Source organism: Musca autumnalis, unplaced genomic scaffold (assembly GCF_047663935.1).
Source record: "Musca autumnalis isolate F117 unplaced genomic scaffold, ASM4766393v1 scaffold_2, whole genome shotgun sequence".
NCBI lineage: Eukaryota > Metazoa > Arthropoda > Insecta > Diptera > Muscidae > Musca > Musca autumnalis.
This window is the reverse complement of record NW_027411755.1, coordinates 226360534-226372589: the sequence shown is the minus strand read 5'-3', so window position 1 is coordinate 226372589 and position 12056 is coordinate 226360534. Positions and strand designations below refer to the sequence as shown.

At 35.9% G+C, this 12056-nt stretch overlaps 1 protein-coding gene across 1 annotated transcript; it reads left to right on the top strand.

Moving 5' to 3' along the window:
* The first annotated feature begins 1811 nt into the window (after positions 1-1811).
* On the top strand, positions 1812-3373 carry LOC141393336 (lectin subunit alpha-like). The gene is made up of 3 exons (XM_073966331.1): positions 1812-1991; positions 2050-2161; positions 2573-3373. The coding sequence occupies exons 1-3, from the start codon at positions 1827-1829 to the stop codon at positions 2878-2880; spliced, it is 585 nt and encodes a 194-aa protein (XP_073822432.1). The 5' UTR covers positions 1812-1826; the 3' UTR covers positions 2881-3373.
* Positions 3374-12056: the final 8683 nt, after the last annotated feature.

Sequence of the window (12056 nt, the reverse complement as noted above, 5' to 3'; positions counted from 1 at the left end):
CTCTGAAGACACAAAATACCAAATTACAACCAATTCTGTGGTCAAATGGGTCTAATACATTCAAAATATATTAAAATGACGCGTACTTTATATGGGGCCTTATATGGGGGCTATACCAAAACGTGGACCTATATAACCCAACTTTGGTAGGAATATTTTTTGGCCTCTGGAGACACAAAGTACCAAATTACAACCAATTCGGTGGTAAAATGGGCCAAATATCTTAAAAATTCCTTAAAACGACGACGCGTCACGCGTCATTTTGTATGGGGGCTATACGAAAGCGTGGACCTACATAGCCCGCTTTCAATACCAAAAGTCCTACGTAAAAATAACATATTTTCCCAAAATTTCATCAACCTACGTCCAATCCGTTCGGACGCTAGAGTGATTTCCACAGACGGACAGACGGACAGACGGACAGACGGACGGACATGGCTATATCGATGTAGAATTGCACGCTGATCAAGAATATATATACTTTGTGTGGTCTACAATGATTATTTCGAGTAGTTACAAACGTAGTGACAAACTTAATATACCCCCATCCTATGGTGGAGGGTATAAAAATTAAATTATGGTGAATTTTTTTAAAAAAAAAATTTGAATTATGGTGAATTTTTTTAAAAGATATTTTTCAATAAACGTGAATTTTTAAAAAAAAAAATTAAATTATTTTGAATTTTTTAAAAAATATTTTTCAATAATCTAGAATTTTTTAAAAAAAAAATTAAATATGGTGGGTTTTTTAAAAAATATTTTTCAATAATCGTGGATTTTTAAAAAAATATTTTTCAATAATCGTGAATTTTTTAAAAAAATATTTTTCAACAATCGTGGATTTTTTAAAAAAATATTTTTGTATGTTTTAAAAATATTTTTCGTGGATTTTTTAAAAAATATTTTTTCAATAATCGTGGATTTTTTAAAAAATATTTTTTCATAATTGTGGATTTTTTAAAAAATATTTTTTCATAATTGTGGATTTTTTTAAAAAATATTGTTTAATAATCGTGGATTTTTTAAAAAATATTTTTTCATAATAGTGGATTTTTTAAAAAAATATTTTTTAGTCATGGTGGAGTTTTTTTAACAAAATATATATAAACATGGATTTTTTAAAAAAAATATTTTTCAATAATCGTGAATTTGTTAAAAATTATTTTTCAATTATTCTGGATTTTTTTTAAAAAATGTTTTTCAACAATCGTGGGTTTTTTAAAAAATATTTTTCAATAATCTTGGATTTTTTTTTTTAAATATTTTTCTATAATCGTAGATTTTTTACAAAATATTTTTCTATAATCGTAGATTTTTTTAAAAAATATTTTTCAATAATCGTGAATTTTTAAAAAAATGTTTTTCAATAATCGTGGATTTTTTAAAAAAATATTTTTCAATAATCGTTGATTTTTTAAAAAATATTTTTTCATAATGGTGGATTTTTTTAAAAAATATTTTTCAATAATCGTCGATTTTTTAAAAGGACTACAATTAACAGAAAAGGATGCAAATATAAGGGCGTAATGACCATTCTTTCATATTTTATTATTTTAGTAAACAAAGTGCCTTAATTTTGTCACCTCTGATTCTTCACATACCAAAGTGTGATATTTCAAAACACCAAAACGGCTTATCATTCTTTTGTGGTATTTCCCCTTCTGGCGACTTTTTGAAACAAATTCATTTGAAGGAATGTGGGAAGACCGCTAGCAGGAGTAATCCCTCGTAATTTATACTGCGTATGCATGTAGTGGCATATACAAATTTTCTTATCAAAATCAAACTTCGGTACTTTACATTTCAATACCATTCGTTTTCTTACTATGAATGAATATATTATGGTGACATTTGAGATCACAAAGTCAGTCTTCGAAATGAAATTCGCAGTAATTATTTGTGTGGTTGTACCATTAGTGGCCGGTGCGGTTGTAAAGAAATGGCATAAGAGCGACGATGGAAGTTTATATTATATTGAGAATGAACAAAAGGTAAAATGTATTTTTTCTTATTTCAATAAATAATAATACTACTTTTTTTTAAATTCAGTTCAATTGGTTCGAAGCATTACATGAATGTGCTCGTAAAAATATGTCGTTGATTGCCATTAATCGTTTTGACAGACATTATCAAATTGATACCCTAATACGAAGCTTATTCCGTAAGTACATTTTCGACATGTAAAGTGAACGTTTGCAACTGTGTTACATAATAGTCCAGGACCAAGTAATGGCCTCGATACACAATTAAGTTATTTCTGCTGAGAGAATAAAAGACAAAGGGTAACCTAGTTCGAATTTGGATCTTCTTTATTCTTTTGCCAGGAATGACTTAAGCATGAATACCATGTCCCATATATACAGAGACCTTTAAGGCCTGGGCACTTAAGCTTGCTTCTGATAAAAGAATAAAAAAGAAAAGGGCAATCTAGCTCGAAAATTGGCTCGGCTTTCTTTATTCTTTTATCACAAGCAAGAATGGCAAGCTGGCGGGGTAGCTTATGTACCCAGCCCTTGGCCTTTAAATAGTAAATTTTAATTATAATATATTGTTCTGTTTTTATAATTTCCAGCTACTAGCCCCCCATTTTGGATAGCTGGCCACGATAATGCCGTCGATACACGTTATGAATGGGCCACCACCGGAGAAATATTTACATTTACAAATTGGGGTGTTGGGCAACCGGGCCGTTCAAACAACAATGAACATTGCATTTTAATTTGGACTACGTGGGATTGGCATGATTTACCGTGTGGTACTTCAAAACTAGGTTTCATATGTGAAGAAAATCGCCTGCTTAAGGCCAAGTCTAATGAAGATGACATAAAAGCAATTGCAAAAACATTTATATGGAAAAATTATAATGGAAATTGTAATTGATTAGTAAAAATCTAGTGATAAGAGCATTTTTTCAAAATATTCAATTCCATAAATAAAATAAAGTAAAACCAGCATAATCACAGATTTGTTGTTTTCAAATTTTAAAAACAACAAGTTTTTAAAGTGGGTGTAGTTAAATTGATTTACTTTAGGGAAGGGCAGAGAAGACTAGTTTCGTCCAACGCCACTTGGACTCATCAGTTCCCTCAGTTCTTTGTATTGAAACAAAGAACTCTTCCCCAATTTTATGATGACTCGAGCTCAAGAATAAATGTGACCGACGAATTCGTTTAAATGCGATTTCAACAGAAACATTCAAAAAAGTCCTTGCCCTTCGCTAAAGTAAATCAATTTAACTACACCCACTTTAAAAAGTTTTTATTTTTAAAATTTGAAAACAACAAATCTGTGATTAAGCTGGTCTTAATTTAAAAATAAGAAGTAAACACACATCACAACAAAAATGCCAATAAATGTTTTTTATTTAATTTAATATTTTATTGTGTAGGTTCTTTTTATATCCTACACCACAGTGTTGCCAGGGTTATTGTTGTTATACCCTACACCACTATGTGGGGAGGGTTTTATAAGTTGGTTTTGCCCAAAAAGTTTGTAACGCATCGAAATAATGGTCGTAGACCCATACTTATATATATCAAAATGAATGTCTCGACGAGCTGAGTCGATCTGGCTATGTGTGTCCGTCAGTCCGTCCGTCCGTCCGTCCGTCTGTCCGTCTGTCCATCTAAACCTTGTAATCACGCTACAGGTCGCAATTTTGATCGGATCGTCACGAAATTTTGGGTGTTGATGAGGGTCCCGGAGGGGAAGAAGCCTATTGATTTTGGTGATGGTCGGATAATATTCAGGGGTCGGAATCGGCAAAAAACTTATGTGGATAAAAAGACAACGTTTTTTCCAAACCGAATATCTCAGCTTCTGTATGGAGTATACCACAAGCAAGACCTGACAATAAAAGTAGAAAATATCACTTTTCTAATTATGTAAAGTAAGTTATCGTATGTGAACAAACAACGAAGATATCACAATAGTCGCAAATAAAACCCAAATTTTCATTCTTGCGATTTTAATTACAATGACGAATATTAAAGCTTTGGTTGGGGACTTTTCAAAAGCAAAGCCTGACTGTGAAAGTAGAAGATCCCATCTTTACAATGATGTAAACTAGGTCGGCGTAGGTGACCAAATAACGGAGATATTGCAATAGTCGGTAATACATCTCATTTTTAATTTTTTGGGAAATCACGCTACAGGTCGCAATTTTGATCGGATCGTCACGAAATTTTGGGTGTTTATGAGGGTCCCGGAGGGGAAGAAGCCTATTGATTTTGGTGATGGTCGGATAATATTTAGGGGTCGTAATGTTCAAAAAAATAATTTGTATAAAAATACAACGTTCCAAAGCGAATATCTCAGCTTCTATATGAGATATACCAAAAGCCAGACTTGACGATGAAAGTAGAAAATATCACCTTTCTAATGATGTAAAGTGAGTTCTCGTAGGTGGTCAAACAACGAAGATATTACAATAGTCGCAAATAAAACCCAAAGTTTCATTCTTGCTATTTTAATTATAATGACGAATACTACAGCTTTGGCTGGGGACTTTCCAAAAGCAAAGCCTGACTATGAAAGTAGAAGATCCCATCTGTACAATGATGCAACCAAGTCGGCGTAGGTGACCAACTAACATAGATATCGCAATTGTAGGTAATACATCCCATTTTTCCATTTATTTTTTTTTTTTTGGAAATCACGCTGATGGGTGTCCCGGAGGGGAAGAGGCCTATTGATTTTGGTGATGGTCGGATAATAAGTAGGGGTCGGAATGAGCAAAAAAGTTATTTGGAGAAAAAGTCTACATTTTATTCCAAAGCAAATATCTTAGCGTCTATAGGTGGTATATAAAAAGCAAAACTTGGCAATGAAAGTAGAAAATATTACCTTTGAAACGATGTAACATAGGTTGTCGCAGGTGGTCACACAACGATGATATCGCAATAGTCGCTAATAGAACCCAACTTTTCATTTTTGCGATTTTAACAATAATGACGGATATCACCCCTTTGGTTGGGGACCTTCTAAATACAAAGCCTGACTAAGAAAGTACAAGATCCCATCTTTAAAATTATGCAAATTAGGTTGGCGTAGGTGGTCAAATAATAGAGATATCGCAATAGTCGGTAATGCATCCTTTTTTCCACTTTTTCTGCAATCACACTACAAGTCGGAATTTTGATCGGATCATGACGAAATTTTCTCACAAAGATAGAAGTCTATTGATGTTGGCGATGTCGAGAGTAGTCAAATATAAAACTAAATATTAATTATTTTGTTTCAGTTCGCCTTAAGTCAGTTGGTATAAAAGCCAGATAGGTGAAAACATTCGTATCTCCGCAAAAGAAATGTTTTTGAGTCAAAAGATTATGCAACTGGGTAGTGGTGTAGGGTATCACATAGTCGGCCCCGTACCGACTATAGCCTTTTCTCACTTGTTTTTATTTTCAGTTTCTGCTAAATCTGGCTCTGGGTCTATCTCCAGTTCTAGGAATGTGGCTGCTTCGTTGGGATGTAACCACAGATCTACTGGAGCTAGTTGAGTAGGTTTGGCAAGGCAGTTGAACAGGTGCAGTGTATCGTGCGGAACCTAGCCACATGCTGGGCAGATGTTTTGGATTATTTTGATTTATTTAGATGACTCACAGTGGCTCTGGAATCGGTTTTCCAAGCCAGAACTCCAATTTTTTGTCGTCACCGATTGTTCATTTCTATATGGGATTCGAAACTAAGGAAACCAAAAAATTAAGACAAAATATTTGAAGGTGTTGGCGTGGTGTGCTCCTAAAAACGTAATTTTTGCAATTTTCTGGGGAAAGATATGGCTATTTCTCGGAAACTATAACATATATTGTGTTCCTGCTTTTTTTGTTAGGTAGGTAGGATAGTTGTCTTTACGAACCGTTTGAATAAATTACTATAGCATTTACACGAAGTGAGCTATTTTATTTTTCCTGAGGTACTAAATTTTAGTGAAATTCCAAATTTAGTGGACTAGGACTTTTAGGAAACTGCTTGGAACGAAGTTCCGTTTTCACAGAATGATGCCTGAGAGTGTCCTCTTTCAGCCCATATATACTTTTGTACCGGTCCAGTTCCGTCCGTTTGCCACCTTTTTAATTTTTATACCCTCCACCATAGTATGGAGGGTATAAATTAATTTGTCATTCCGGTTGTAACACATCGACATATTCATCGGAGACCCTATAAAGTATATATATTATTGATCAGAGTAAAATTCTAAGTCGAAATAACCATGTCCGTCTGTCCGTCCGTCTGTTGAAATCAAGATACAGCTCGCAATTTTTAAAATAGAATTTGGTAATGAATTTGGTATGGAAGTTTCTATTATTCCTAGGATGTTTGGTATTGCAAATGGGCTATATCGGTCCACGTTTCGATATAGCCCCCATATCACCCCCACCCGATTTTGGATATTTTGAAGGTTTTAGCCTCATTATAACACCAAAATGGCTGAAATTTGGTACATAGTCTTCGTTGGGGGTATAAAACTTTCCTCAAGAAATTTGTCGGCATAAGTTCACGCCTTCATATAGCCCCCATAGAACGGTATCTCCCGATTTTCGGTATTTTAAAGGTTGTGGCCACAATAATCCACCGAAATGGCTGAAATTTGGCATTTAGTCTTCATTTGGGATATAAAACTTTCCATATGAAATTCGTCGGCATAGGAGGCATTCAACTTTCTCCTCTTAATATTTCGGTATAGGTCCACGCCTACATATAGCCCCCATAGAACAGTACCTCCCACTTTTTGGTATTTTGAAGGTGGTGGCCTCAATAATCCACCGAATTGGCTGAAATTTGGGATTTAGTCTTCGTTGGTGGTATAAAACTTTCCACCAGAAATTTGTAGCCCCCAATACAACTCGAGGTGGAGGGTATAAAAAGTTCGACTCGGCCGAACTTAACGCCGTTCTTACTTGTTTTGAAATTACATGGGTAAAAATGTGTGTTTTTCATACCGTTTCTCATATAAACTATAGCTTTTTTACACCAATGGACACTTTTATACCCTCCACCATAGTATGGAGGGTATATTAAGTATGTTTTTTGTAAAACATCGAACTAATCATTTGCGACCATATAAAATATATATATTCTTTACCAGGATAAAATTCTAAGACGATCTAGCCAGGTCCGTCTGTTGTAATCAATCTAGCGTTCGCAATAATTGAGCTAGAGAGCTAAATTTTTGGACCTGAGTGTCTTTTTAAATGGTTTTATTTTCATAGACAGCTCAAGTTCGAAGATGGGCATTATCGGACCACTTTTTGGTATAGCCCCCATATAACAGTACCTCCCGATTTTAGGTATTTTGGGGATTTTATTATATTTTTGACCGAACTACCTGTAATTTCACGTCACAAAATATCTCCACTTAAAACAGTCAAAATAGGCCCATGTTTTGGTATAGTCCCCATATAACGGTTCCTACCGATGTCGATATTTTGAGGATTTTAGCTAAAATTTTTGATCGAACTACCTGCAATTTGACAGTTGAGGTTCCTAGTGATCACAAAACATCTCCTTTAAAAACTGTCAACATATGTCCATGTTTTGGTATAGCCCCATATAGCGGTGCCTCACGATTTTCGGTAGTTCGAGAACTTTAGCTACAATTTTTGACGCAACTACCTGTAATTTAACATTTGAGGTTCCCAGTAATCACAAAATATCTCCTCCATAAACTGTAAACATAGGTCAATGTTTTGGAAAACGGTATAACGGTACCTCCCGATTTTCGGTATTTTGCGGATTGTAGCTACATTTTGCGACCGAACTACCTGTAATTTGATGTTTGAGGTTCCCAAAACATCTCCACCAAAAATTGTTAATATAAGTCCATGTTTTAATATAGTCCTCATGTAACGGTACCTCTCGATTTTCAGTATTTTGAAGGTTTTAGCTACAATTTTTGACAGAATTATTTGTATGGCGACATTTGAGGTTCCCAGTGGTCACTCAACACCTTCACCAAAAACGGTCAACATATGTCCATTTTTTTTTTTGTATAGCCCCCTGTATAAATTGTAAACATAGGTCCATTCTTTTGTAAAGCCCCACCCCCTACAACGCTGCCTCCCCATTTTCGGGATATTTGACCATCGGTACTTCCCGATTTTCGTTTTTTTTAGATTTTACCTACAGTTTTTGACCCAAGTATCTGCAATTCGACATCTGAGGTTCCCAGTGGTCAGAAAACTTCTCCACCAAAAACATATGTAGGTCCACACTTTTATTACGTTTTTTTCCTTATTTAGGTATCAGTGGTCATAAAATATCTCCGCCTAAAATTGTGGACAGGAAAGAAAATAATTGTTCCGCTTTAGTTCAAAATATTTTATGGTAGAGGGTATAAAAAGTTTATATTAAATAAAAAATGTCAATTTTTATACCCTCAGCATTTATGCTAAGAAGGGTATACATACTTTCATACGGGCAAAATGTGCCTCATCGATATAATGGTTTTAGACCCCAAGTATGTTTGGACGAAATGTGTTTCAGACAATTTGGAGTCGATTGAGCAATGTCCGTCCGTCTGTCTGTCTGGCTGGCTGGAGCGCACGATATCTCTCCAAGGTATGAACCGATTCGGTTCAAATTTTGGCTTTCGTAATATTTTGTTCAAACTTAGTTTAAGTTCGAAGATGGACTATATCGGTCCACTCCTTCCGGTACCCCCCACTCAAAAGATCGAAAATGTTTGGAAAATTTGTGAGCACGATAGCTCTTGAAGGCAGTAACCGATTTGGTCCATACTTTGCACATCGTAAAATTTGTACCAGACTTACATATGGACTCAATCGGTCCACTTCTTTGGGTACCTCCCACACACAATTTCGGAAAAGTTCAGTTTAGGGACATCTCTCGAATCGCTTTGATTTTTGTTTAAGCAACTTGTATTCACTGATATATCGTATACACCACCCAGCACGAAGGCAGATGGATGTTTTCTGGAACTGAAAAATTAGCACACGATGAGATGTCGTGCATGAAAACATTCTACAAAAATGTTGTTAGGAAAATTTTATGTAGGGTCGGTCCACTAGGACAAAAAATTGATATTGTCATGTTTTCATTGTCCTTTCTCACTTTTACCCGATCCTTTCTCATGAAAACGCATTGAATTTCGTATATGCTATTGATTGTGTAGAAAACTCGGATACACATGAACTATATCTGTTCCCGGCGGACAGATCCGGTTACTTGAATGTCTACACGCAAAAAAAAACGGCCTCTCTAACATATGTCCCAAACATATTTTGCAGCAAACATATATTTGTTTGCAAGCAGTCCCAAACATAACATATGTTTGGGTGCAAACAAATTATATGTTTAGGTGAAAACAAAATTAAAACCCAAAAGCCACAAAAAAACACATGCACCAGTGGGCGCTTTCTGAGAGCCAGGGAGCGTAAATGCCAATGTGAAACACATTGAAATGTATGCTCACTTGCTCTCAGCAAGCGCTCACTGGCTATTTCTAACATGTAAACACATTTATAAATGGTGGTGTTTTTTATTGAAGGGCATAGAAAAAAAGTATCAGTCGGCTTTGCCGACAGAGATATACCCTCAGCCTGTGCAAATTGAAACACTTTTTTCACAAAAAATTATGTATTTAGGGGGTTTCAAAATTTTGGTATGAACCGACAAAAATGTTGATTAGGATTAAAGTTCAAAAATTTTGCGGAAAAGGAATGGACCGACATAGAGCATGGGGGTGCCATAGGGGGTTTTTACACCCTTCGGGCTGTTTTCTCAAGAAGTATGGACTTGCCCCTGAAACAACTTTTACCATCGTAATTGAGGCGGCGAATGTAAGTTGCTTCAACAAAAATCAAAGTGATTCAATAGCAGGTCTTAAAGTGAACTTATACAAAATTTTGTGTGGGAGGTACGGGATGGAGTGGACAAATATAGTCCATATTCGAACCTGATCTATATCTGGTAGATATTATGAGAATGTGTAAAGTATGGACCAAATCGGTCACTCCCATCAAGAGTTATCGTGCGTACAATTTTTCCGAATATTTTTGAACTTTTGTGGGGTAGGTACCTGAAGTAGTGGACCGATATGGCTTATCTACGGACTTAAACTAAACTAAGTTTGGAAACAATATTACGAAGGCCAAATTTTGGCCGGAATCGGCATTTCCGTTCGAGAATTATCCTGCGCTTCCACCCATAAACATGGTGTCATAGGGTTTGTTTTTCAACTTTCAGGCTATTTTATCAGGAAGTATGGACTTGCCCCTGAGGAAACTTGTACCATCGTATAGGGGACAGTGAATATAAGATGTTACAATAAAAACCAAGGCGATTCGAGAGCAGGTCCTAAACTGAACTTTTCCGAAATTTTGTGTGGGAGGTACTCGAAGGAGTTTACCGATTGAGTCCATATTGGAACCTCATTTAAGTCTGGTAGAAATTTCATAATGTGCAAAGTATGGACCAAATCGGTTACTCCCTTCAAGAGTTATCGTACGCACAAATTTTCCGAACATTTTCGAACTTTTGTGGGGGAGGTACCGGAAGGAGTGGACCGATATAATCCATCCTTGAACTCGAACTAAGTTTGCACAAAATATTACGAAAGCCAAATTTTGGACCGAATCGGCAGATCCGTTCGAGAGTTATCTTGCGCTCCAACCACTACACACGGTGTCATAGGGTTTTTTGTAACTTTCAGGCTATTTTCTCAGGAAGTATGGACTTGCCCCTAATGAAACTTACAGCCTCCTATAGAGGACAGCAAATACAACCTGCGTAAACAAAAATCAAAGCGGTTCGAGACCAGGTCCTAAACTGAACTTTTCCGAAATTTTGTGTGGGGGGTACCCGAAGGAGTGGACCGATTGAGTCCATATTGGAACCTCATCTAAGTTTGGTGGAAATGACACGATGTGCAAAGTATGGACCAAATCGGTTATTCCCTACAAGGGTTATCGTGCGCACAAGTTTTGCGACAATTTTTGAACATTTGTGGGGGAGGTACCTGAAGGAGTGGACCTATATGGCCCATCTTCGAACTTAAATCGAATCTGGACAAAATATTTCGATAACCAAAATTTGAACCGAATCGATTGATCCGTTCGAGAGTTATCGTGCGCACCAGCCAGCCAGCCAGACAGACGGACAGACAGACGGACAGACAGACAGACGGACGGACATTGCTAGATCGACTCAAAATTGTCTGAAACGGATATCGTACAAACATACTTGGGGTCTAAAACCATTATTTCGATGAGGCACATTTTTGGTCGTATCAAAGTGTAAATACCCTCTTTAGCCTAAAGGCTGAGGGTATAAAAAGCAAAGCAACAAAGACACATAGGTACATACAAAATTCCAAGGAAATACATAACAAACACACTTTAATAAAAGAAAAACTGAATGAAAAAAAATTATAAAAAGTCGCACTTTTGAAAAGAAAAAAATTATATAGAAACATCGTTGAACGCTTCTTCTTAGTTGTGAACACATTTTCTTCAAAGTTGAAATCATCAGCGGGAATCCGACATCTGGAATCAAACGATTTTGATTCCACGTTTTGATAAAGCGCCCATAGAACGATGTCTCCCAATGTTCAATATTTTGAATTTTTTAGTCACATTATCTAACAGAAATGGCTAAAATTTGGGAGTCTACAATATTCCTGCTGAAAAATTTCGGTATATGTATGTAGGTCCACGTTTTGCAAAACGTTATTCAAACGTTTATTGTGTTTTCGGATAAGGACGATTCGAAACCAAACTCGTTCAAAAAATTCTAGATTAATTTCATTTCGGAAGCAAACAAAAATTTTCTACAATAAGTCCCAATTTACATTAGGCGAGTTTACTTGCGGCAATTGTCAGTTTGATGGAGAGAGAGGTGAGGTATATGGTAACCCTTTGCCTCTCAACACCCTCTCTCACCCACAAACTGACAATTGCCGCAAGTAAACTCGCCTAATGTAAATTGGGACTAACAAGAGTTTGGTAGTAATTCGAACAAATTTAGTTTCGAAACGTCTTACAGACACTGGCCACTAACTTACAAAGAAAAAGAAAACAAAAAGCAGCTGACTG

Excerpts from the sequence above, each read along its gene's own strand:
- LOC141393336 (XM_073966331.1), top strand. The coding sequence starts at position 1,827 with ATGAATGAATATATTATGGTGACATTTGAGATCACAAAGTCAGTCTTC. Across the intron at positions 1,992-2,049 it reads ATATTGAGAATGAACAAAAG|TTCAATTGGTTCGAAGCATT; the intron begins GTAAAATGTATT and ends TTTTAAATTCAG. Across the intron at positions 2,162-2,572 it reads CCTAATACGAAGCTTATTCC|CTACTAGCCCCCCATTTTGG; the intron begins GTAAGTACATTT and ends TATAATTTCCAG.